We start from the raw sequence: 26892 nt of genomic DNA, 5'->3' as shown, positions 1-26892 counted from the left end.
TGTCAGTATGCTCTCCTACCCTTGTGCCTGAAGATGCTTAACTGCTGTAAAGTTGGAAAGGATTTAGTAGGAAGACCCATTGTCCGTGATACCTGTGGGACGGAACCACAGTAGTTCACAAGAGGCATTAGCCCACTCCCTCCTTGTCAGCATCATGGGCATGAAATTGTGGGTTGATACAGACAGACTGTCATGCCATTCTTTATGTTGATTTCAGAATTAGATTTAATTTTTACATTTATCCTATGCATAGTTAGCTGTCAAAGCCTTATTATTTTTCCTTTTTCCAGTGAAGGGTCACTTTTATCTCAACGAAGTGTAGCATGTGTAGAAAATTATAATGTGATTTTAAAACAATACCAGCTTTTATGTGATACAGTGCTCACTGTTTTCAATTTTTTATGCCATTTCAAGCAACTAATGCACAACTTTATAACTTCCTTTTACATGAAGTTTACAAGTACCAGCCACTCTTAAATCTCTGCAACTAGTTTACGTAAAAAGTAGGTTATTTTCTATATTCTTATTACTAATTTAATTTATTTTTTCTTGCTTGTAATCAGATGAATCCTAGGCAATGGAGCCATATTTCTGAAAGTGCCAAAGATCTGGTACGCCGCATGCTTATGTTGGATCCAGCAGAAAGGATAACAGTGTATGAAGCACTGAATCATCCCTGGTTAAAGGTAGTAAAAGCAGCTGTTTACATACCGGTTTCCTCTTCAAGGTAGAAAAAGATTTATTTATTTATTTGAACTTTTTAAGTAGACATGGCATTGTACAACATGTGTGATAATATACTTTAAATGCTTTGTAAGTTTAGAGCCTGACATTTTTATAATTGCGAGGCCTGAAGTCTTGCTTAACAGCAAGAGTAAACTCATTTAGGCATTTTCATCAGCATCAGAGTACAGGGAGTAGGGCTGCATAGAATAAAGCTTGAAGAAGGTATTTATGTGTCTTTCTGTGGCTCTCAGACTCCACAGGCGTCATTTCTGAGCTCTTTACTCAGTCCTATGTTGACCTCTTTCCTATTAGGCATGTAGCCGTGCAGCTTATTGCAGTACATTATGCAACTTAACTGTACTGCTTTCTTATATTAGATTTCTGAAATATCCCACCAGAGTGAAGAAAGTATGTAGTGGTGTGTTGCTCAAAGGCCACTGTAACTATATAAAGTTATATGGCTTCTGGTAATCAAATTATTTTTCAGTGGTGGCAGAGTTTACAACAAAGTTTGAGCCAGTGGAAGAGTAGTTGCTGGACACTGAAGATTAACAACAGGAGCAGGAGAATATACACCTAACTTCTCAGCATTCCCATTAATAGGCTGTGCTAAATGTTGGAATTGGAGAATGATGAGTGTGTTGCAGATTTAAAAGCTGGCAAGTACTGGTTCAGAGTATTGTATTTTCTTTGGCAGAAACTGATGAAATAACTATTTCTCTTTGTTATCTTCTTATTTTTTTTTCTATAGTGTGGACACAAGGTAGAGAGAGTCATAATGTTAACTTAAACAGGGCACTTATTTGGAAAAGGTGCTGTTCTGATATCTGCACCTGGACTGTTTATATGTTCTACATTAGACAAATACCGACACTCAAAAAAAACCAAAACACCACAATAAAACAACTTAGGAAGCACAGGCTTGTGTGCTTTTCTCCTCCCTCTAAGTAAATGGTATAACTACTAGTGATTGGAGTCATTTGTCCTCTTCTCTGCTCTCTTTCTGGCTCTGACTCTCGTATTCAAAGCTGCAGAACGATCCAGCTCATAAAAGTAGGGCAGGAGTGTGTGCTTCTTGGGAATACAAGTGGTTAAGGCACATTTCTGAATATTGGGGAACTGTGAGTTCAAACCTTGCCACTTGAAAGGAGCTAAAGTTCTGTTTATCTGGGGCATACATAGCGCATCAATATTTCACAAAGCACTGGAATGAACACTGGTTTTGGGGATCCCAGATGATCATACTCCAGTTATTGAGTCTGTGGGAAACATAGGTGATCTGGTTTTACCTGGTAGTAATTTGACTTGTTCCTTACTTTGTGAGCTTACCCACATTTAAATGCCAAAGCAAGGGTTTTGTTGAACATTGTTTTGGCAGAAAACTTTGCCATTTTTGCTCTTTGAGCAACTAAGCAGATTAGGCTTTTTAAAACAATAATTCTGTAATGCAAATGTGCAAGTCCTCCATATATAGCATAGCACTTTTGATGTCTGTGGTCTCTCTGTTCTTGCTGTTATTTGTTGAAAGAAAAGGAAGAAGACAGAAGATGTAGTTTGAAGGAACTTTGTTTATAAGCTTAGGCCAGCATCCTGTCAGTCAGTCCTATCTTATTTTTGCCTACGATAAGCTGCCTTCCCTGTTGACTCAAGTTTTCTTTAAATCATTTATAGATAGCAGCCAAATACAGCATAGAGACATAGTTAGTGCCGTAGAGAGACTCAATTACTACTGCCAGTGATTTCACTCTGAATCAGGAGATGCGTATTATAAACATTTACATTAAATTATAAGTGCCTCTGCGATGATTTGGGGTAGGGGAAGAAACTGGTCAGCTGCTGCAAGTTCTGCCCCACTGTCTGCTGTTCATTGGCAAGCTTTTGATCTGCATCTACAATGGAGAGGATTCTTCCAATGAGCTAGCACCTGGGGTTACCAGCCATCCAGCTGGCACTTACTGCTGCGTCGGACACATACCTCATCTCCTGAACTGTCTAGCACACCTTAAAAGAGTGCTTGAACACAGTGCTTCACTGGGATTTGTGAATCCCAAGAAGCAGAACTACTTTGTGCTTGCCAGCATGAAAGTTCAGTACTAGTCACAGACTGACTAACGCCACAACCGTAAAACAAAAGGCTAGAGTCTTACTACAAAGTAGGAAATGAAATTACAAAAAGGAAATATCCCTGGCCCAAGTTAAGGATTATTTCAAAGTATTTTAATCCCTCTCTGTTTCTTTACATTTTCCTTAAGTTGCAGCAAATCCTCATTCTCCTTAGGACATTTATTAGCTGATACATTTCTTGTCTAGTTTCTTAATGTCAAGAGTATGCAAGGAGCTTGTATTTACAGTTTCTTCTTTTTTGTGTGGTTTTTGTTGTTTGGTTTTTTTTAAGGAGAGAGATCGCTATGCATACAAGATTCATCTTCCAGAAACAGTAGAACAATTGAGAAAATTCAATGCAAGACGAAAACTAAAGGTAAAATGAATGTAGTGGTAAAATAATCTAATTAAGTAACATGAATTTTGTGTGATACTTTATTCGTTTAAAAAGTGCTAAAAGAAATCTATGCTCTGCAGTTGACAATAAAATGAAAAGGTGAAACAGACCTCTACAGTCATTTATTGCAATAATGTCTTCTTAAAGATGTCTGTCCTTTCTTTCTTAATGCATATTTTTCAAACTAAATTTCAGCCCAAATTCTCTGTTATCAACCAAGGTATGTATGAGGTCTTCATCATAAATTAGTCAGTGATTCTGTGTAATAGGTATTAATGGAGAAGAGAGGATAGTACAATGACTTCCGTTATTGTCATTGTTATTATTGTTACATTTATAATAAAAGTAACATAATAATGTTTCAGTGTCTTTTTTTCAAGGAGTGCAAAGATGTATTCTTCAGTTTACCATCTTTATCTGTAATTATACACAAGATTATTTCTCATCCATATTGAGAAGAATGTTAACGTTTTAGCCCAAAATAACTTGGTTTCCCTGCAGTTCCTGTCTTGGAAAGTTTGGAAGAAACATTTTTAAATTCACTGAAAGGTTGAGAAAATTTTAACAGGAACTAGCAGCATTACAATTCATTAGGATTTTTCATAATTTGTAATAAAAACAAGATCAGATCTACATGTTGAGTTGCTGCTTTGCAGAAGTTTAATTTAGCTGCAAAACTAATTATGATTAGGCTGCAATGATTGCTGTAGTTCATGAATAACAGCGCTTTCTCATGGGTGGTTGGTATGTCCAGGTAATGCTTTCAATAAAATGTTAGCTAGTACATTTTAGAATGTGACCTGTTTTCCTGCTCTAAACGCAGTTTCAAATCTTTCCCAGATTTCTTCCTAGGGAGGACACTGTATTTAGTTTCCCAAGAACTTTTATACCTGCACAAGTTGTTTTCTACCATTTATCCAAAGCAGTGTTTTGCAGAATGTTTCCAGAAATTATTTGTTGTCCATTTTGCCTGCTGCCGCATCTGTAAGGCATTAAAACTTGAGTGGGTAAACTTTAATTTATTTAAACAAGTAAATATATGTCAGGGCAGATAACTGATTTTTCTGGTTGTGTAACTTCCCATGTAACCCGCATTCCAGGAATCTGAAATTATTACACTTCCATATATTATATATATAGGTATATTATAGATGTCAAATATCCAAGTGCTGTCAGTCTCAGATTCTGACAATTTCTCAAATAGCATATTGCATTGCTTTACAGACTATATTTTTGTACTTGCTAAGCCACTCAGTCTAGGTAAGAGGGAAAGAGTAATAAATCAGTTGTTTTGTTTACATTGTACTGTGGGAATTTATTTCTCCCAATTGTCATAAAATGCTTTCCTATAAAGAATTGTTCTCATTAATCCCCTCACAAAGAATTTATTTACTCTTTATTAGATTAGTGTATGACCAAGCCTTCTGTTAGATGTGGTCAGTCATAACATTGAAGCAGCACCAAAGACTATAAAATTTGTTGAGTCTTCACTGAGAAAGCACAGGACAGACCTTGAGAGACTGCGTGATACAAGGTGTCAGGAAATTATCCAGATATTTCATTATCCATCTTCATGTAATTTAGACTTTGTGGGTATTTTTGTTTAGGGGGCAGTACTAGCAGCTGTGTCAAGCCACAAATTCAACTCTTTCTATGGTGACCCCCCTGAAGAGCTGCCAGACTTCTCTGAAGACCCCACCTCCTCAGGTATTTTAACATAAAATATATTTAACGCAGTTAACCTGTCTTAATTCTGTAGTGACTAGAGTACCAAGTACTTACTAATTTCTCATTATTTCATGAAGTTGCATCTTAACATTTAAATGTGAAAGCATAGATCATTTTCGGTCATAATCGTGTTAGTGACTGGAGAAAATGAAGATAAAATCTATGCACGCTTTTAATTTTCTACAGAAATTCTGTATTTTTTTTTTGTGTGTGTGTTACATGTGCATTTAAATAGAAATACTGCTATAAACTCATATTTCTCATATTTCTCTATATTACTTAAGGGTAAATGCTTATTGAAATTTTGCCTGAACAAAGGAGCAACGTTCTCTACTTATAGTTATTTATAAAAAGAAGCCACTATGTACCAGAGTTTCTTGACTTCCTGTATTAAAGAACAGTATGATTAAGATATCTCCTCGTTAAAGGAGGCTGGCCAGTATTTCTGATACTATAACCCATATCCCCAAATCTTCAGAGACAGAAAATACATGTACTTCAGGGACTTCCCAACATGCTTCAAAGAGGAGATAATACCTTTGCTGTGCTGTCAGCATGTCACTAGGCCTTGGGCAGGACAGTGATGTTACTCCAAGCAGTCCTTTTGTCTTCAGCCCATGTTCAGGAATTTAAATAACCCAGTGGTCCCTGTACTAACATAGCCCTGTCATAGTTGTGTGTCTTAATTTTGACATAAAACATTTGCACTGTGAAAGTCAGGGTTGGTATATGTGATCTAATATTAGGATTTAGGATCAGGTTGAATGGACATCTAAGAAAAATCTAATGCCAATAGGATTCACTTTTATATTTCTAAAGAAATACAGTACTGGCAGACTATTTTAGCTATACACTGACTTTACCAGGAGGCATTTCAGGTGTTTAATTACATGTGCTGATAATTCTCTTTATCAATATTTTTATAGGTGAGAAAATTACTTATTGACTGCATTTGTTAAGTGTTCCTCTTCTGCTCTTTCATATCAGCAAGCAATTGTTATTAATTTCAGTGCCCTTAATATAGGAATTGGGGACAATTTTTTCTTGAAATTCTTTAATTTCACATCTTGGAATTCACGTTCGAGTACTTAAATCAAGAGTGCTTAATCCATAGAGATGCACACTGCTCATAATTTCCTTAGAAGTGAGTAGGAATCTCAAATTATTTATTGCAAATGTGTAATCACAGCCTCATGGCTTAATTTCAGGCAGCCAGCTTTTGAATATTTGATGTACTTGTAAGTAAGGATCCATATATTCTTTTTAAGAACGAATAAGTTGAGTTTGCTTCACCCAGAATTACTTGTAGTGCTTTAATTTTTGTTTCCAGTTACTTCCCCCATTTCAATAAAACAAACAGGCCATCAGCATGATTTGCAGCGGCAACTTTTCCTAGTCTAAAAACTGCAGTTCCTCTTTCTAGTTTCAGTCTCACGTCAACAGGACATGTGCCTTCCTCACAGGATGATGTAATTTCAGATATCAGTATACAGCAAAGGTACTTTTTTCTGCTCATGTGAATCCAGTGCACATGTCAGTTCTGCAGAATATCTGTGCTGGATTTATTTTAATCCTGTATTCATCTCTAAAGTAACTGAAATGATAACTTGGATTTCTCAGGAAAGCATAGTTGTTCTCTAAAATAGCCTTGTTGATCTCACTGATGAGAGATCACAGCCGTCAGGAAATCATGCTAAGTGGATAGTTTTCACGATGTTTCTTTGACCCAACTACATTAGCTGATAAAATATTTGATATCTCAGGATAAACACTGAGGCTTGCAAGAAAAGATACTACAACTTTTAGCTTCTGAAACTGCTAGATATGGAAATCTATTTTGTTTCCACTTCAGAAATACACTGATGTAGTTTTCAATATTTCTAGCTTATAAAGACAGGCTTTTGTGATGATTCTAAACCGAACTAGTTTGTAGAAATTAGACATAAAGCTGTTGAATTGCAGTAGAAACTTGACTATCTTAAGGTTAAGTTTCCTTTCTAACATCTCATACTGTTATTTCACATCATAAACTCTAATGAAGAACATTTAATATTTTAAATGTTGCTGCCTATTTAATCCTCCCATAAAACTTCCTTAAGCTTACCATTATAGTCAAATCATTTGTCAGAAACAGGCAAATGTGGAACTCCTACTGAGATAAAGATGCAGAAATCTAAATTCTTATTACGTTATGCAAATTTTATATCCTGTTCTCCAGGTCTTTCTAAACACAGAAACAGAACATTTCAGTTCTGTCCTTTTTCCAGGTTATTCTAGAGGTTTTCTTCCTCTGAACACCTGAATCTGGGATTGCTGGACCCTCTGAGCATCTTCCTGTACTACCAGAGTAATAACCTGGGATATGAAGGCACTATAGGTAGCAAGCCAGATTACTTTCTTAGGTGCAGAGTAGCAAACTATATTATTGTCAGAAAGCTTTCCTTTTCCCATGAGGGTCAGCAAATTATGTCATAAATTAGATAAGAATGAACACAAATTAAATTTGAAGTCAACCAGATATTTTTCTGTACACATCTTCCTTGCATTCACAGAGTGTGCAAATAATTCTTGGTTCCCACAGCTTGTTCTGAGTGACCCATTTCCTCTTGCATCATCAACTGTCCTTTGAAGGACTCAATCCTGCTATCATTCTCTTGGTAACATGGCAGAAGTCAACCTTGCTGAACTTGGAGAGTATCATAAAGTCTTTTAAAATGTTGGTGGAAATTATGTAAATATTTATTAAACTAAAATATTACTTTACTGATGATAGTCTGTGCTCAGGAACTTCTTTAGTAAAGCCACTAAGCAGCTGAAATGTAAAGCATCTTGCAAATATTTTTTGCTAGAGTGTTAAAACATTTAACTTTCAGGTTGCCTGTCTTCAAGACCTTGCAAAATGTCAGTTTCCCAAGGCAGTGAGTGTCTTGGATATTTTCAATATACTGAAACAAATATAAATCAATATAAATCAGAAGTCAGCAATCAGCAGCCCTAAAGGCTAAATGTGGCACATGAGAAGATTTGGCCCATTAGAGAGTATTTGAAGTGGACCATGTAATTAATTTGGTGCTAGAGAAATTCATTATCAGTTAGCTGTCTGCTGCCCATCCCCATCCTACTCCCTCCCCTCTTTCCTACCCTTCCTGTCTCTCCTATCGCCTGATGCACAGTAGATCAAGGCAGAGGATTTCCTCTGCTTGTGTAGTGCTGACTATTTGTACCCTAACCAACAACAAAGAGGTAATTTTCAAGGGTGTTGATAACTGCCTCAGGCTGAAGAATGAACATCACTATTGTAAACCTTTTCATTTTTCCTCCTTTTGCTTTTTCAACTCCCCCATTCTGCAGCAGGCCAAGGGAAGGCTGTGGAATTCTTTGACATTTTGAGTAAGGGAGCTGAATTCAGGAAAAACATCTAGATTACAGTGGAGTTTTAAGTAGATTCGAGATGTTTATGTTTATAGGCCCACAGTTAGAAAAACCCGTAACTTGAAGAGGTTTTTTTATAACTTTGTATTCCAAAAACCTTTTTGTAGTCACATTTTAGGAATTACTTAGTCAGTGTTGGAGTTCAGACAGTGGCGAATCTTTGGAAAACTGTAATAGAATTTTAGATTAAAGCAAACCTTACCTTTGGTTAAAGGACTTTCCTTTATAATGCCTGCTTTAATTGCTTGGTTTATCGTGCTCATATTCTTTAGTGTGACTAACAGTTTTCAGGGTAGCTTTTTGCTGCAAACAGTTCTAGATTCCCGTAAGGCATTTTATAATGCTGTCTTTCAGTCTAACCACAGAGAAAGTTCAGCAGCGTATTTTATAACTCACTCACTGACCAAATATACTTATTTAGCCCCTTATATAGCACTGTTGCAGTATTTCCTGACATCTGTGTGCTTTCTGAGCTCTGTGGTAGTGGTGTAAAGTGATGAACATAGAAGCAGTGCTTTTGCAGTGCACGGAACACAGGCACATTTAATCTACATCAGTGTTTCCAGCTTGTTTTCTCAAACTACCAGACACAAATTTCAAATGGCGTTTTGATAAATGCATTTTGATATTTTGTCTCATGATTGCTGTATATAAATGGAAATATTTTTATCTTGCTAAACTTGATATCATATCAAATGAGAAATTTTTAACATCATATCAAATGAGATTTTTTTTTTACTTTTAAATCAAATTTTGATTTTCAAATTTGAAAGTAATAATAATGGGAAAAAAGCTAGATCTGGTAGTCTTTCAGAGTGAATTCAAAGAGCAAATGCATGGCCAAGTTTTAAAATAACTGTTTCCAATATACATGAAACTGACTTAGAGACAAGTTAGTGAGTGGATAGTAGTTTCATGGGTTTTAGATTCCATGAAATAAGGGCAATATAAGCCCATATCTTAAAAATGATCCATCTTATGGACACAAGGAAGAAAAAAGAATACTGTTGTTATGCAAAAATTGCCACTGATTTTGTAAATATTTGCAAGCGGTCCTGCATAGCATTTTTAAGTATGAGAACGTTGGGAAAAAAAATTACATTCACCTCATAAGTTACTCTTATTATTAAGTATTATAACTAGTATTACAGGTGTAACTGACTATCAGGTTTGAGATCTTGAATTTGAGTGTTTGCAGTGTTACATTATTATATTTATGATCTTTCAGCTATTTAATCTTTGTTCTGGTATGTTTAAATACATAAGGTTTTGAGTATAAAAATTCACTATTATTAAAAACAATAGTAAATTTGTATTTCTAAATGGTTCTCATAATGCTTCATACTGATATTTTTCTAAAAAATTAATTTCAATGTAATATTGCTAAATTCTAGTCAGTAAATATATTAAATAATGTGTTACACATTGTTTGCAATATGTTGAAATAGTTTGTCAGTTCACCTCTTATGATATCACTGAAATCATTTTGCATCCGTGAGCTTTTTAAAATAGTTTATCCTATGTTGGAAGAAGTCTGATATTATAGATACCTAACACTGCATATATGTGCTACTTTCCCTATGCCAAGTGTTTGTTTTCTTCCCACCTCAGCCCACAAGTTCCGTTTGCTTCACACATAGAAACCATATTAAAATACTGGGGGGGGGTCTTGTTTTGTGGCTAAACTAGTGTGCTAGGTTGCAGCTTTGTAAATCGCTTGTTCTGAAATCTTCATACTGTTTGTTGTTTGTCCAAATGCTGCCTTCCTACTAGGACTTCTAGCAGCAGAAAGTAGGTATCCCTTTGTTTTCCTTTAAGGCATATCATTCAGCAATGATGTGTGTCTTTGCATGTTTAAGATCAGCTTTCTTCTCTTTGCTCTTTTCAGTTTTAATACTGCCCGTTCAAGAAAAACAGCCTGTATATTTTCAACTAAATCTGTCTATCACTTTGAAAGCATAAATAATTGGAAGTAATATGATTTCCAGGGGATTCTGAGGATTCTAGTTAAAAGGCAGTATTAAAATTACCTGGTTTTTTGTTTCCAATATTTGCAACACAACTAAAATAAAATTTAATTTTCATTAAATTACTAAAGGAAAAATGGATTTATTTTTGTGTTTTAGTTCCAAAATTAGTGTTTTCATGGGCTAGTGGGATTTTTTTCTCATAACACTAAACATATACTGTAGTGTCAGTTATATTATTCTCTTGCTATGCCCTTGCATGATCTTTCTTCGTCATTCTGTGTTGATGTGATACGATATATGCATTTTGTATATGCATACACCTAATTTAAATAACTATCCAATGTGTGTCTCCTTAATGAAGGAATATGATTGACATGTAGAGAGGAGGTTCTGCTGCAGGTTAGCTGAACACTTCAAAAGACTGAAAGTGCAAACACTTCTAAAACCTGCATACTATACTAGACAGAGGAAGAGGTGTGAAATTCCAGATCTTTTGATAACAAACCACAACTATTTCAAAGTCAAAAAATTCAGCATCTCAAAACACACACTATGAGAAGTGGGGGGGGTTCCTGCAGCGTTTTAAGATTTGTAGTCTAACAGTTCTTCCATCCTAAGTCAGGGCAGCGAGACACGTCCATCACTCCATTTCTGATTGCACAAGTGGATTTTGTTGTTGTGGTTATTGTTTGGTTCATTGTTCTAATCTCATAGGTTGTGGGGGATGTTTTGCCTTGCCTTCCTATTTTTCTGTCTCAGAATGCCTGTCTGGTAATACGAGAGTGAGAACCCAGTGGATTCGTTATATAAAAGTTTTGCAACAGTGCTATTTCTGTACAGTTGCAGGGGAAAAAAAAAAACCACTCATACAGAGTCTTTGCCTGTGATTTTTGGGTTTTGTTTGTGCATAGAGACTTTCTTTAGTAAACTTACCAACTGATAGAGAGGGTATTGCTTTTGTACTACTTAGAAGAGGGTTTCCGTATGTTTTTTTCAATGAGGAGGAAAGTATCTTTTACTTTGTTAATTTGTTTATTAGCATGTGAATGCAAGGTGCAGGTCTCAACTGAGAAACAATACCTTTTCACTACATATTTATCATCACACTAGACTGCCTTCTGTCATATTTGTGCGTAGTTTTACAGTGAGAGATAACTGGGAAAAGGAATTAACAGATTTTGTGTACCGGTCCCAACGATGGAGACAGGAGAAAGCTGGGGAGATGCATGTACACAGTTCCCCTTGTGTGCAGAATAGAATTAAGACTATCTTCAAAATCACACATCAGTTTCTCCCCATCCCATTTTCTCCCCCTTCCCTTCCCTCTCACCTCTTCCTTTTTTTTATTTCCATATATAGTATGTGTTCCTGCTTGTGTTTAGGAATGCTTGTTTTCTCTTTTTTATCTTTTACCTTCTTTTTTTATTTTGTTTGGTCTTTTCCTTTTTCTCCCAGTTTTTCTCTCATACAACTATTTCCTTTCATTTTCTTCTCTGACTTTTACATGTGTTTCTTTTCCTTTTTGTATTCCATAGGTCTTCTTACCCTCCTTCATTTAGTAGTAAATCCAAATAACCTTCCATTACACCAACTGTCACCTTTCTGCAGTTTCACTGTAGTTTCTACAAATCTTCGTCGTTCTAGTTCTGTCCCTAGATGTTTTCTGATGTCAACTCTAGTGATTCTTGCAGATGTGGTTTGAAGTGGTGATGAGCATCTGGTCTTCAGTTGGCTTTCACTTAATCTAAGAGTTTACACATCAGCACAAGTAGTGGAAAGGTCCTAATATGTTTAGAAATTTATTTATAAGACCAACAGGAAATTGAGTTGTTCTTACCTGTACATTTTTAAGTCCTGTCAACTGCTACTAAGGCAGACCTGGCCTTGTATAGAACCTGGGCATAGTGTTTTGTAATTATGCTGAATTTAAGCCTAGACGTTCATATTTCACTAAAGTAAACAGTTTTAAATATGCATGTGATTGTGATTGTGATTTGAAAACCTCAGGTGATAGACACTCCGTCTTATCCACAGCATTTTGATATAGTGCTTATTAATCCTACATGTTAAACATTTACGCCTTGTGTTTTTACAGCAGCATAATCAGATGCCAAGAAAACAAAAAACTAGAGGCACCTATTTATACAGTTATCACTAAATTAGGTCATTTAAAGGCATAAGTGTCACTGGTGTCTTAAAGCAGAAGCAAGGAGTCTTTGTTTTAAGTGTCATATGTGAAAAATACATGAAACTTGAATTTCACATTATAGAGTTGGCAAAAATTATCTCATTGTCACTTCACCAGATGTGCCCTATCAGAATCTCATAATATTTAAAAGGATTTTTTTTCTGAAAATAACTGCACTTTATAATAATGCCCATACTTGGTTTTTATGAGATTGTATTCAGTGACTTCATTTAATGATTCTACTATCTGATGTCTCTAAAGTCTAACAATTTCTGATGGTTTTTCTTATGTCCTTGCTGTATGCGTTAGCCTCTTTATAAACAACGTAAATCCTGCCTTCTGAAATGCCTGTGCTTTGAGAGCCAGGTTTGTTTTTTAATTTCATTTCCAGCAGCTGTACACAAGAAGGCAACCAAGAGATGAAGTTCAGAGAAATCAGCTTGTGTTGATTGTAGATTGATTGGCATAAGGAGTGAATTGTGATATACAGAGAAATGACAAATAGCAGCTAAGCTTTGGTTAGTCATTTAAGAACTGCTGTAAAATCTTAAAGGCATAGTAACATACCTATTTATGCAACCTAAATAATAGTTGAAAAGCTGATCTGGATTAAGGTAGTTTATAATAATGAACAGGCTTAAAATAAGTGGTTGGTGTCAGAAACTTAAATTTATATGGTTCTACAAATCTTAGGGGTTTAGAATTTTTCAGTACCTCTTCAATAAAAATATACTGCTATTATAATGGCTGTTTTAAGGTCTTCTGCAGAGTCATTTCCTGAAATACTTATTTCAGGAGACTTACACAGTTTTACAGTTTTGTCTTTAAACAAGGTCAGGCTTCCTCTAACAAGTTTTCATTGCTCAGAAAGGGCTTTATGACTGACCAAGACTTAAATAGGCATTTCTAGTCTTCAGTATAAATAAAAAAATTTAAAAAACCCAAAGAATTCTCTTACCCTCTCTCAGAGTTTATTTGTTGTCAGAATGTAGTCTTTGTGTTTTGCAGCAGCAGCTAACTCTTCTTACCTAAACACTCTTCTAGTCATACTCTGCCACAGATCACTGCTGCATGAAAAGAAGCTATTAATTCTCTGTAGTGCCCACTACCTGAGAGAGGAAGTCAGTTGTACCTGTCATTTGCTGTGCCTCAGAACAGCAGACTTCTGGAGTATATTGTGGTGGAGACACATTGGAGAGTATGTGAACAGTTCTTGGAATAGTATTTTAAAGATTTATTTTCTTTTATGCTGTTTTGTTATCTTCTCTGCCCTTCTAGGGAGAAGTAATTAACTTTTTCCTACCTCTATATTTCGGTTTCTCTCTAGCCAAACCACCTATTCCAAATTAGAATAGCTAGATGCAACGGTGTAATAACAGTACTCTATATTACCTAAGTTCTGTCTACTAGCAACTTGATGAACCAATATTCACACCAAATTCATGTGCTATTGGGGGCATTCTGGGTAAACTACAAAAGATTCTAGGGCTAAAATTTAGCTGTGAAAGAGAACTGTTTCTCAATGGCCATCTCCATAAATGAGGTGACAGAACCTGCAGGAAATACCTAAGATAACCTGGACTACACATTGGATGAAGGAATAATTCTAACTCATTGCCTTATGAAGCACATATGTCTAACTGACAAATAATAGATCTACTTCTGTAGGCATAAAACCTACAGATACTTAGTTCATCTTCATCTTCTTAGAAGCAATTTGGTATCATCATTAAGAAGTCATTCCACTAGCTACAGAAACATTTCGTATACTAGTACAGACTGTAGAAGTCCATCATAAGCATTTTGGGCCTGTTTGGGTTTTTTTTTAAATATAGTATGAGCCCATAGTTTTCAATTTTTCAGAGTTATTAGCCCCAAGGGAACCATGAATAGTTGCGGCCATCCTCACTTAGATAGTCTTATGGGAATACAACAAAGACAGGGTTGTGCGCATGGTCCAGACTATCACTGCTCTTTTGCACACTGAGAACACGTGTACAATTATAGTAGGATTCACAGTTACCCCAGTCTTCTTACAGAAGTAACTGTGTTACTATTAATGTGGAGAAGAGTCTTCTACTTGTGTCACAGGAACTACAACCTTTCCTCTACGATCTGATGTGTATGTATTTTTATAGTAACTTAAGGTGCAGGGTGAGATTCATCTCACCTAAGTGGCTGGGGCTGCTTGAAAGTTTTGTGGCAGTAAGCAGCATTTTCTAAGAAAGTTTGCATTAGGAAGTCTTAAAAAAAAAGAAAAAAACAAACAAAGCCAGTCAAGTTGGTCGACTTCTTTTTTTTTCCTGGCTGCCTAATACTTGTGCATCATTCTAATGCTTATATTTATAGATTGTGTCTGTAACTGGTACAGACCATGACACATCTGAGCTTTTAGATTATATGACTTTGTGACAACACATTTAAGTCCTTCCTTTATTACCTGTGCTGACACTAAAATGGGTGAATGTGCATTGATGAAAAGAGATTAAATCCCATAGTTATAAAGATTGAGTGCTTTTACACTTTTCCTGAAGGTTAGAGATTTACCTTAAGTCTGATGGAACAGGAATCTTTTTAGGGACAGGTGTGCTATAAAGCTTGTTTAGTTAAATCTTATGTAATACCTGTTATCATAGAATCATAGAATAGTTTGGGTTGGAAGGGACCTTAAAGATCATCCAGTTCCAATGCCCCTGCCATGGGCAGGGACACCTCCCGCTAGATCAGGCTGCCCAAGGCCCCATCCAGCCTGGCCTTGAATACCTCCAGGGATGGGGCAGGGATGGGGCAGCCAGTGCCTCACCACCCTCATGGTGAAGAAATTCTTCCTAATGTCTAGTCTAAATCTGCCCCTCTCCAGTTTATACTGGTTGCCCCTCATCCTATCACCACAAGCCTTTGTGAACAGTCCCTGCCCAGTGTTTTTGTAGCCCCTTCAGGTACTGGAAGGTCACTATAAGGTCTCCTTGGATCTGTCTCTTCTCCGGGCTGAACAACCTCAACTCTCTCAGCCTGTCCTTGTATGGGAGGTGCTCCAGCCCTCTGATCATCTTTGTAGCCTCCCTCTGGACCCGTTCAACAGCTCTATATCCTTCTTATGTTGAGGATTCCAGAACTGCACACAATGCTCCAGGTGGGATCTCACAAGAGCGGAGTAGAGGAGCAATATCACCTCCCTTGACCTGCTGGCCACGCTTCCTTTGATGCAGCCCAGGATACAGTTGGCCTTCTGGGCTGCAAGCATACATTGCCAGCTCACCAACAGACATTGCTGGCTCAATTATCTGAATGCAAAGTTCTAAGAGGAACTCTTAGGCTCTTAAACATGTCTGTAACAGAAAGAGTTCAGGTGTTCATCAAGATGCCTGTAGGAAATATTCTATCATTTTCTTCTGCAGTAATGTGCTGTCAGTATATTGCTGCTTTGCCATTTTCTCATGCAGATGCATGTTGTTTGTAAATCCATGAAAGACATGGCAGTAGATACAGCGTAAAGATTGTAGGTGTAAAGAACCTAAGGTAAAACTGTAATTTTGAGAAATCAGCAAAGTTGCTGTCAGAACTTCTCATCAAATTTGTTAAGAATATTCTTGGAAGCTTCTTTGACAGCCATCTATTCAATGTGGCCAGTAGACAGGTGAAAAAAAGACCTAATGTACAAAGCTTAATATTTTGGAATTCCCAGATATTAAAAAGATTGTTGAGATGCCAAATAGTGAGGTTTTTTTCTATTTGAAAGATTTCAAAGTATTCTGCAAAATAAAATTCCCAAACTAGATTATACTGTCAAATCAGGTACATGGTGGCCCAGAGCATTCAATGTTTCACAGTAAAACAGCACTGCAGACAACTTTGAACATACTTCTCAACTTTCAACATACTTCTCATTGGTTCTGGTTTTGACTCAACTTTTAGTGGTTATGAGCAACATTGAGCAGCATTAGAGACTTTTAAGATATCCAAGCCTCTGTAGTGAATCCTCTCTTTAGTTTTCCTTAAACACTCCAAATACACAGGAAGGGCTTTGAACCCAGAAAGAGTAGTTTTGCCAGAAAAGAAAATGATTAATTTAAACTCTGACCATGACAAGAGGAGAAATAAAAGAGAATTCCAACCAATTTCCTTCTGCCTACTGCACCTCGGAAAGTCAAGTACTTTCCTTTAGGCCTGAAGATCTCTTCAGTTCATCAGCCTTTAAGTGACATACTGAAACTGTTAAAAGAAACAGTGCAGTCACTTTTGGTTCCCTAGGTAATGTTTTTCTTCCTTGCCTGTGAGGTTTATCTGTGATGTCTCCATGCTCTTACCAGCAGATTCCCAGTCCCTATGTTTTCTCAGGTTTTCTGCTGTGTCTCGCAGTGTAGAAACTGTGCTACAGGCAGAGGAATATTAATGGCTCCTTTCAGCTGAGCATGCTTATTAATTATCAATAAAGGAGCAGTTTTTTCTCTTCGTCAGTGCACCTGACCCCATGTGGAGGAACTGTTAGGTTGCTACCAAAATAATTACCCTTTTTTAACCATCAACTTTAAAGTAGTATATCTCAGCTTATAATAAAACTTTATTAATCGAAACAAGAACCATTAGAATCTATGCATTTTTGCCAACAAGAAGAAAAAGTGTGTTTGTTCCGGTAGCATAGAAATCTGGACTTCTGGAACTGATTAATTCTTCAGAGGTGTTTCAAGCTGCTGCTTGGTTGTCGAAAACCTTCTCTTGCAGGAAGTTGTTGAGATGCTTGAAAATGTGGTAATTGGTGGGAGAAAGGTCTAGGGAGGAATCTGGTTGACGTAGAACTTTGTAGCCCAGTTTGTGCAGTTTCTGCAGAGTTATTTGTGAGATGTGGCTGGGCATCATCACGGAGAAGAACTAGCCCTTTTCGTTTGACCAATGTTGGAAGTAAACATTGCAGTTATTGGTTCATTTTGTTGATTTCCTAGCACTTATTTCTCTGCTGTGGTGATTTCACTGGGATTCAAGAAGTTCTAATGGATGATTCTACTTGCCAACCACTAAGCAGTGACAATAACCTTCTTTTGACACAGCTTGGGTCTGGGAAAGGTTTGGTGCTTCACCTTGGTCCAGCCACTGCATGGAATGCCACCAGTTGTCATATAGAATCCATTTTTCATTCCATGTCACAATGCAGTCAGGGATATATCAGTTCTCTTGTGCACAAGAAACAGAGAGCGGTGATGATTTTTTTGTTTTCATTCAACTCATGCAGCACCCATTTGTCGACTTGATTTTCTAGTTTGGTGCAAATGTCAGACAACTGTTGAGTGGTCAACATTTAGTTCTTCTGCAACCTCTTAAGTTGTTTTGCGTGGGTAAACTTCAGTAATGGCCTCCAATTGGTTGTCATCCATCACAGCATGTCCACTTTCTGTTAACAAATTGTTTGGAACCATTGTCAAGTTGTACGCTTGTTGACGGTCCCTTGGCCAAATGTTTGGTTAATATTGCTAGCAGTTTTCACTGCTTTACATCCCCTTTTGAACTCATACAACAAAATTGCTCAAATTTCCTTTTTTATCCATTTTTAGATTAACAGCATGATATAAAAAAGAATGATCGATGTAAACAAAACAGTTAGTATAAATAAGAGCAAATTTTGCACTTTAAAATGGTATACAATATGAACACCATTTAATCCATAATAAGCATCACAGTTTACAATGACAAAAAAAACAAATGCTTTTTGCTGACCAGCCACCACTTTTGTAAAGGAGCGTAACTTAACTTAATACATCAGTTGGAAATAAATATTCAGACACATTTAATGGAAGAGGTCTAAGAAATCTTATTGCTTCAGAGCCATGAGCTGTGAGCGAACACAGTACTGTGGCATTTCTTCACCTTGGTGAACAAGGAACTGTGAGAATCCTTGATTGAAATTTGTCCTAATCGTGTTGCAAGAATTTCTTGCCTTGTAACTTACTTTTCCTTCTAAGCCATGAGGTCACAAGTTTTGTATAGTTGTTTTTGTGTATTTTGTTATGTTTATTCCAAATTTTCAAGGTTTTCAGAGAAATAAAGTCAATGTAACTCATTTCCTTGTGTGGTTAGGTAGGAATTGGGGTTTTTGTTTTTATTATATTCTGAAAATGCAATAGATTACAGGAGGGCTTGAGTTAAGGAGGGCTGGTAAGAATTATTCCTACTGTGGAGAATGGAATTTCAAGAAATATAGCAGTTTCTTAGGTAGTATCTATCTTGACAAAAGGACACTGGTAAATGAATAAGTAAACTGAATAAATGTATTTAGAAGAAATAAGTGAAATATAGACTGTGTGGAATTCTATTGAATTTATGAAAAGCATTTAGTAGTTCAATGTCAGACACTATGTTTTTTGCTAACACTGAACATGCTGCCGTCTTTCCAGATGTTTATACCACTGTGGAAAAACTGAAGACACGGGCTGTACATGTTTAGATAAGCCAGAGTTAGCATTCTAGTAATGCACACAAGTGGCAGCCACCACTGATGTCTGATTGTTATAACAAGCTTTTTCACAAGGAACAAATAGGGACTGGTCTACTGTAGGTTTGTGTTGTGTTTCTCTATCCTCCCCTGCTGTGAGTTCAAGTCTCCTCATGGATTTCCACCTTCTATAATGTCTCCTGTTACTCCTTTTTGTCCCTATATCCCTCGTTTCCCTTTTCACCCATATGCCATGTAAAAATCATCCACATCTTCCTATGACCCAAAACAATCCACTGGTCAAAAGACAGCAAGTGCTTTGACTAGGTCTGAGATAGCTAGGCAAGCAGAACAAACAGAACAAAAAATAGAGCTCATGTGACACCACGTTATGCAGACTTATTGGTCTGCTTGAGGGTAGAAAGTCTCTGCAGAGAGATCTGGACAGGCTGGATCATTGGGCTGAGGCCAGCTGTGTGGGATTCAACAGGACATAAGTGCTGGGTCTTGCACTTGGGTCACAACAATTGCTTGTAACTCTACAGGCTTGGGGATGAATGGCTGGATAGCTGCCTGCCAGAAAAGGACCTGGGAATGTTGATTGACAGCCAGCTGCACGTTAGCCAGCAGTGTGCTCAAGGGGTACTCGAATTCTTTGTTCAGTTTTGGGCCCCTAACTACAAGACAGACATTGAGGTGCTGGAGCATGTCCAACGAAGGGCAGCAAAGCTGGTGAAGGGTTTGGGGCACAGGTCTTATGAGGAACAGGTGACAGAACTGCGATAGTCTGGAGAAAAGAAGTGAGTGTTGATCTTTTCTCCCAAATAGCAAGTGATAGGACGAGAGGAAATCACAGAATCACAGAATCACAAGGTTGGAAAGGACCCATTGGATCATCGAGTCCAACCATTCCTAACACTCCCTAAACCATGTCCCTCAGCACTTCATCCACTCATTCCTTAAACACCTCCAGGGAAGGCGACTCGACCACCTCCCTGGGCAGCCTGTTCCAGTACCCAATGACTCTTACTGTGAAGAATTTTTTTCTGATATCGAACCTGAACCTCCCCTGACGGAGCTTCAGGCCATTCCCTCTTGTCCTGTCCCCTGTCATCTGGGAGAAGAGGCCAGCTCCCTCCTCTCCACAACCTCCTTTCAGGTAGTTGTAGAGAGTAATAAGGTCTCCCCTCAGCCTCCTCTTCTCCAGGCTAAACAACCTCAGCTCTCTCAGCTGCTCCTCGTAAGACTTGTTCTCCAGCCCCTTCACCAGCTTTGTTGCTCTTCTCTGGACACGCTCCAGAGCCTCAACATCCTTCTTGTGGTGAGGAGTCCAGAACTGAACACAGTATTCGAGGTGCGGTCTCACCAGTGCCGAGTACAGAGGGAGAATAACCTCCCTGGACCTGCTAGTGACCCCATTTCTGATACAAGCCAAGATGCCGTTGGCCTTCTTGGCCACTTGGGCACACTGCTGGCTCATGTTCAGTCGGCTGTCAACCAGCACCCCCAGGTCCTTCTCTTCCGTGCAGCTCTCCAGCCATTCTTCCCCCAGTCTGTAGCGCTGCATAGGGTTGTTGTGCCCCAAGTGCAGGACCCGGCATTTGGCCTTGTTAAACCTCATCCCATTGGTCTTGGCCCAGCAGTCCAGCCTGTTCAGATCCCTTTGTAGAGCCTTCCTACCCTCCAGCAGATCCACACTTCCTCCCAGCTTAGTGTCATCTGCAAACTTGCTGAGGGTGCACTCAATGCCTTCATCCAGGTCATTGATAAAGACATTGAACAGAGCTGGACCCAGTACTGAGCCCTGAGGAACTCCACTTGTGACTGGCCTCCAGCTGGAGTTAACTCCATTGACCACCACTCTCTGGGCCCGGCCATCCAACCAGTTTTCAACCCAGGAGAGTGTGCCCCTGTCCAGGCCAGAGGCTGACAGTTTCTGAAGCAGAATGCTGTGAGAAACTGTGTCAAAGGCTTTACTGAAGTCCAAGAAGACTACATCCACAGCCTTTCCCCCATCCAGTAATCGAGTGATTTTGTCATAGAAGGTGATCAGGTTAGTTTGGCAAGATCTGCCTTTTGTAAACCCATGTTGACTGGGCCTGATCACCCGGTTCTCTTGCATGTGCTTCATGATAGCACACAAGATTACTTCAAGTTATGGGAGGTTTGGTTTGGATATTATGAAAAATTACTGAAAGGGTTGTCAAGTGTTGGAACAGGCTGCTCAAGTCACCATCCCTGTAGGTATTTAAAAGACAGGTAGTTGTGGCATTTAGAGACACAGTTTAATGGTGGACTTGGCCATGCTACCATTACGGTTGGACTCAATGATCCAACATAAACAATTTTGTTATGACCTTTTCTCACAGTAATCAGATCTTTCTCTTTCCTCCCTATCCAGATGCTGATTTTAACATAATTGTTGTTTTTTCCAAAATTGTTCTGATTTAGAATGCGTATTTTAAATTGTACAGCAGGTCAAAAAGTGAAAAAAGGAGGTGAGAAATGGTGAGGAATGACAGTTGGCCAGATAAACTTAAGTAATTTTGTGAGACATCATTGGAAAGCAGGTTAAAATACCACAAAGCTAAGCTTAATAAAAACAGTTTTAACTCCTCTTCAGGTAAACCATTTCTTATGTATTGTTACACTATGTGTGGGCACTGTTGGTTCACGTAGATTATTCATTGAGTCTTCTTGTAGAAATTCCATCTGTTTAAAGTTCCTGTTCCAGTTTTACCAGATGAAGTGCCTTTTCCGAAGTTCAGTTTATTGTGAGCCTTTGCTTTATCGATTTTTATTCTTTCTTTTTTTTTTCCTCCCCCTGTTTATTGCCCCATAGGAGCAGTCTCACAGGTGCTGGACAGCCTGGAAGAGATTCATGCACTTACAGACTGCAGTGAAAAAGACTTAGATTTTCTTCACAGTGTTTTCCAGGATCAGCATCTTCATACGCTGCTCGATGTAAGTTTTCTGTGTATAAGCAATTTGAATGCATTTCTGTAACTGTTGTTCATTGTATAATATTTTGTTTCATCCTAAATATATCCTCTTTGTTATGTTTCATACAAAAATGTATATATACCAATACCAATATTTAGGTGTGGAAGATAACAGTCAACTAGCACTTTGCACAAAAATACATTTTAAGACTATGTGTATGGAATATTTTCGAAAATGTAAGTGCTTATTGACTTGGTTTGAATCAGTAGCTTTGCTTTAAAAGAATTTATAAGAATACACTTTTTTCTTTTGATAAAGACTGGATTTGATTTTTTTATTTTAAATACGAATTGTAACTTTGTAACTGTACAGATTCATTCCTTTTTTTATTATTTTTATGTAATGTATAATCTTAGACCAGTTCTGTGGATACTCTTAAAAGTATGACATTTTTTATGTGAAGCATCTAGGTGGGCTTGTTTCTGTCCTGTACTTGAACACAGTATGCAATAAGCTCAGTCATTGAAATCTGTATTATTCTGTGGCTCATGAGAGCTCTGTAAGACAGCAGTGGGAAGAAGCAGTGGGAAGAAGCTGGAAGATACAGGTTAGTGCCTTCTGGTAGGCATAATCAGGATCTGGTTCCTTTTTCTTCACTGTCTGTAAGCAAACGAAACTGTCTGGCTACATGTGCAGACCAACTTTATTATTGGATAGTCCACAGATTATTTTTTTTTCTTCCAGAAAACTGAAGTGCTCTGTTTTGCAAAAATTATTTTGAAATGTGAGTATGTTAGTGTTTGAAAGAAAAATGCTTGCACACTATTTATCTTTCTGCACCTTGAGGATTTCCTGTTTTCAAAGGTTCTTGTTATCTTGTCACATGCAGAAATCATGTTTATATTTCCCAATAGTTTTTTAACCAAGCAGGCCTAACAAGCAAATACATTGTACTCATCCAAAACTGTGTGAATTTGGAAGAACATACATATCATTTTGTGGTAGAGGTATTTATTGAACTTCAACTCTCTTCAAAAACAGGGAGCTTCAGCATCACTGCAGCCTTACAATCCATCCCTCACACTGAGTGTCGAGACTCTCATTGAAGGAGAAATTGCAAAGCATATCATGCTCTTATTGATTTCTGTGTCTACAGAGTATTGGGGTTTAAAGTAAAGGTCAAAACAAAGCAAGAAAAGCTTTCCCTGATTTTTTTTCTGGGATATATGGATACTTCATGTTGAAGATTGAGGACTTGCTTTCAGGGCAGACAAACTTTTTTTTAAAGCGATCTACAAATTCCACTGATAAAAAACGCACAATGGAACCAAATTCACGGAGAAACAGGATATGTCTACATTAGCATATACTACAAGAAGAGCAGCAGATCTGTAGATCAAAGCAGCTGACACTGAGGACCCAATGTTGACAGTTCAGTGTATTTTGTGGGCTTTTACTTTATGCTAGCTATACTGCAGTCCTAGGGACTGAATAACCACTGGTGGGTGAAGAGCGTCTTCTGTTTTAGTGTCATGTGAGAGTATATATGCTCTGGTAACACTATACAATCAAAACTAAAGAAAGATAGGTGAACATAATCAGAAGATTCATTTCAAAAATGCACTCTTGAATCACACCAAAATGCTCTTGTGACAATGTAGATGATGACCGTTTTACTACTAGGTCTTAAATTTAGCAGCTTTGATACCTCAGTGACTATCACAAATCTAACAAGGTGTCTGTGCTTTTTACCCAGTAAAGACAAGCAAGAATAAGAATCATTCCAGCTATATGATCTACAGGTAGATATTTATGGTTGTAGAAACTTTGAAGAATTTCTGAAAAAATTGTTGAAGGCTTTAAGTTCCATTATGCGTCTTTGCATAATGTAAATGGTGCCGTAGTTCCTTTGACATATAAACTCTATTTAAAGTGTAATAGATGATTTCTACACTTCTTACAATTTGTTTAGTGATTGGTGAATAGGGGACCACCTGAATTCTGTGGCAAGTTTACACATTCTGTGCAAGTTTAAAGGGTTCAAATCCACACATACTTCCTTCCAGAAGAGGGCTCAGCGGCGGGGTTCTGAAATGGCCTACATAGGAACATAAACCTTCTGGTAAAGCTTCCCCACAATATACCTACCTATGTAACTCAAGGAACCAAAGGTAGTTAGAAGTGATGGGTGTATTGCTCTGACAGTAGACTTTACACTTCTAATCTTTGTTCTTGATAACTGTTTATGCATTTCACATTAAACAGGCATCAGATGAAACTACATGGGGCATGCCCCAAGAAGGGAGTAGGAGCTTATGACTTTCCTGAATTGCATCTTCCAACAAGTCTGGTTCATAGTGCTTCACTAATGATCTGTTATTTCTGTAACGGTCTGCTGTAGCCTCTTAAACAAGAAAAAACTGCAATGAATTCATTCCATTTTGCTGTTCTTTTATTTAAAAGTCAGTCATTCTCTTAAGACAGAAATTTAAATGCACGCTATAATAACGTACTTGTGAGAACAATTCACTATCAAAAAGCATTTTTGATTTATTATGGTGTGTGGAAGGGGGATGCTAGAATCTTCCCAAAGATACTTTAATTAAAATAATAGAAAATAAAATTCTGAAAGATCGCAATGTCATGAAATACATATTTGAAACACTGAAGCAAGTTACAAACAGTACCATTTCAAAGAGTAGCTTTTTCACTTCATTAACATGAATGTGGGAGATTGATTTCTGTTTATGCATTGATGCTATTCCAGATTTTCTTAGAACTCTGAAAAAAAACACCAGTTTTACTTGGATGAAGTCCTGTCACGGAAACTGTATATTGCTCTTAGAGTATTTGGGGTTAATGAGGCCACCAGAACAAGTCACCTGTAAAGCACTGTATTCCACTAAGTAGGAATTTTCTAATCTGTTGTGCAATTGTGGCTGTCACTTGGCATTAAAACTGCCGTTCCTTTTCCTTGGCCTTTTTCCACAGTTAAATTTATTCTCATTTTCCTACTCTTTCTCAGGAGTTATCCTTATTTTTAGATTAGGCACATAGTGATAGGTCACTCCTGCTGAAATACCTTCCTTTGCTTCTGAACTAACTCTTCTTTGGAAAGCAAAAGAAAGGACGGACAGTCTGTTAAGAGTAAAAAGAGTGAAATTTTCAAGTAAGATAGATCACAAAATAGAAGTCTTCTTTCTCAGTAACTCATTAACTGAGGTGTTATGAGGACAGGCACCTCTAAAGGCCATGGAAAGCTGTGTTCCTATGATCCCATCAGTTGTTTTTAATTGATGAATTTGTGTGTGTCAGTTTAGGTAATTGTCTTAAGACTCTGTTCCACTTTACTTAGGTGTCAAAGCCGTTCAAGACAAGGGAGAAAAAGGTTCCAACTACTTAGCGAGTAGTTTATGTTCTCCCTGGGCCAAATCTTATATTACACCAGCACATCTTGATGTGAGCTTACTGAATAGTTTCACTGGGTGATTTTTTTATACTTAGGTTTATGGAATCCTTCTATTGTGTTGAGTGTTTTTCTATGTACAAAAGTTGCACAATTCATTATTAAAAACTTATTTTTGTTTTCTGAGGAGTGTAAATAAAAGGGTCTTCTAGAAATAACCAAAACAACTGTTCAGAAATATTCACTATCTAAAAAAAATTATTTTGTAATAATCACTCTTTCTTGTAAAGCAAAAGAGTAGCTTCGGGCTGGAAAGCTTTTTTTTTTTTTTCTTTTTCAGTTCTGTTAGAAATGTGGTAATCAAAATTTTGGTGAATGCTGTGCATTCTCATGTTCCTACTGTGTGTGACATTCCTGTGTGTGACTTAGAACTGTCTGGGTTTATGCCTATATAAAGCTTTATAGATTGTTTTATTCTGATATCCAATTTGGATCATAAAGAATGTAATGAAGTTAAGTAAAGGATATAAATAACTTTCTGGAAAAACAGAGCTAAATTTAAGTAGTGAAGCAGCTTTTTATTATCAGTGACAGATTTTTAGAGGCTTTAGCAAATGCTTTGATTAAGCATTTTTTATTGACTTTCATGAAAGAGATCTGGGGAAGCATTGCTATCTTGTGTCTGCAGTACTGATGTAGAAATTGGTAATAAGTATGAAGAAGTTACTAATTTTGGAGACAGTGGCATTTGGCTATTTTCTGTATCGTGACAAAAGATTACTTTAATGATTATTTCTTTTGAAAAGTATACTGAGCTTCAAGGCTGCGCCTAATGGTGAAGATCTTCACAAGTTGTTTTCATCTTTATCAGTGCATCAAAGGCAGCAAGGTTTGCTAAAAAAAAGTAAAAATAGAAGCTGCTATTTTATGCAGCTCCCTACACTGAAGGAGACGAGAGAAATCTTTCTTCTATTGAGTCAAGCAGTTTGGTCACCTCTCCAGGAACGCTTTCTGTGGGTGATTCTGAATGCAGATGTCGTTCGATTTACAAGTGAGATTTTTGCTCAGCAGGAGAACAATATCAGCTTTTGTGTGAGTGAGGCCTCTCTATGCTACTGGCTTTGTCTGCATCTGTCTGTCCTGAGTCAGATAGTTCTCTAGGCTGATATCTTTTGGCTGTTAATTTAAGAAGTTTGTTACATTATTTTCATAGATGGAATCGTTAAGGTAAGTGTTGTTATTTCTGCAAGTGCATCTGCTAGAGAAGTGTTGTGAACTTTTAAGAAATTATATTTTAAATTTTGCTGGCATAAAACATTGCATGTGTGCAATTTTAACTACGTGAGATTGAATAGATTTGATATATTTATCACATCTATCTGTGTAGCAACTTCTTCGCTTTAGATTTATATTTAGATTAATAGTGCATATATTAAAGACATACTGATTTTCAAGAGAATCTGGCTTTTATGTCTGTTATCCTTTGCTGCTAGTAGTAATGTTTCAAAGGAACATGCATCTATGCACACTTCAGAGTCCCCTTAGTATTTTTTTTAACTTTGTCATCCAAATAGA

General features: G+C 37.3%; 1 protein-coding gene across 13 annotated transcripts in view; it reads left to right on the top strand.

Annotated features, from left to right (window-relative positions):
* Positions 1–26892, top strand: part of CASK (calcium/calmodulin dependent serine protein kinase) — a 216263-nt gene that overhangs the window by 128872 nt on the left and 60499 nt on the right. For 9 of the 13 annotated variants that reach the window (XM_054072578.1, XM_054072566.1, XM_054072539.1 and 6 more), the window contains exons 8-12: positions 564–686; positions 3122–3205; positions 4834–4933; positions 10160–10177; positions 21811–21932. In XM_054072578.1, the coding sequence (XP_053928553.1) occupies positions 564–686; positions 3122–3205; positions 4834–4933; positions 10160–10177; positions 21811–21932 (447 nt within the window). The remainder of the gene's footprint in view (positions 1–563; positions 687–3121; positions 3206–4833; positions 4934–10159; positions 10178–21810; positions 21933–26892) is intronic. The other 4 variants (XM_054072605.1, XM_054072527.1, XM_054072595.1 and 1 more) reach the window with 1 other exon arrangement.

Source organism: Cuculus canorus, chromosome 1 (genome assembly GCF_017976375.1).
Source record: "Cuculus canorus isolate bCucCan1 chromosome 1, bCucCan1.pri, whole genome shotgun sequence".
NCBI lineage: Eukaryota > Metazoa > Chordata > Aves > Cuculiformes > Cuculidae > Cuculus > Cuculus canorus.
Note: the sequence above shows the minus strand (reverse complement) of the source record. Positions and strands in the feature narration are given on the sequence as shown.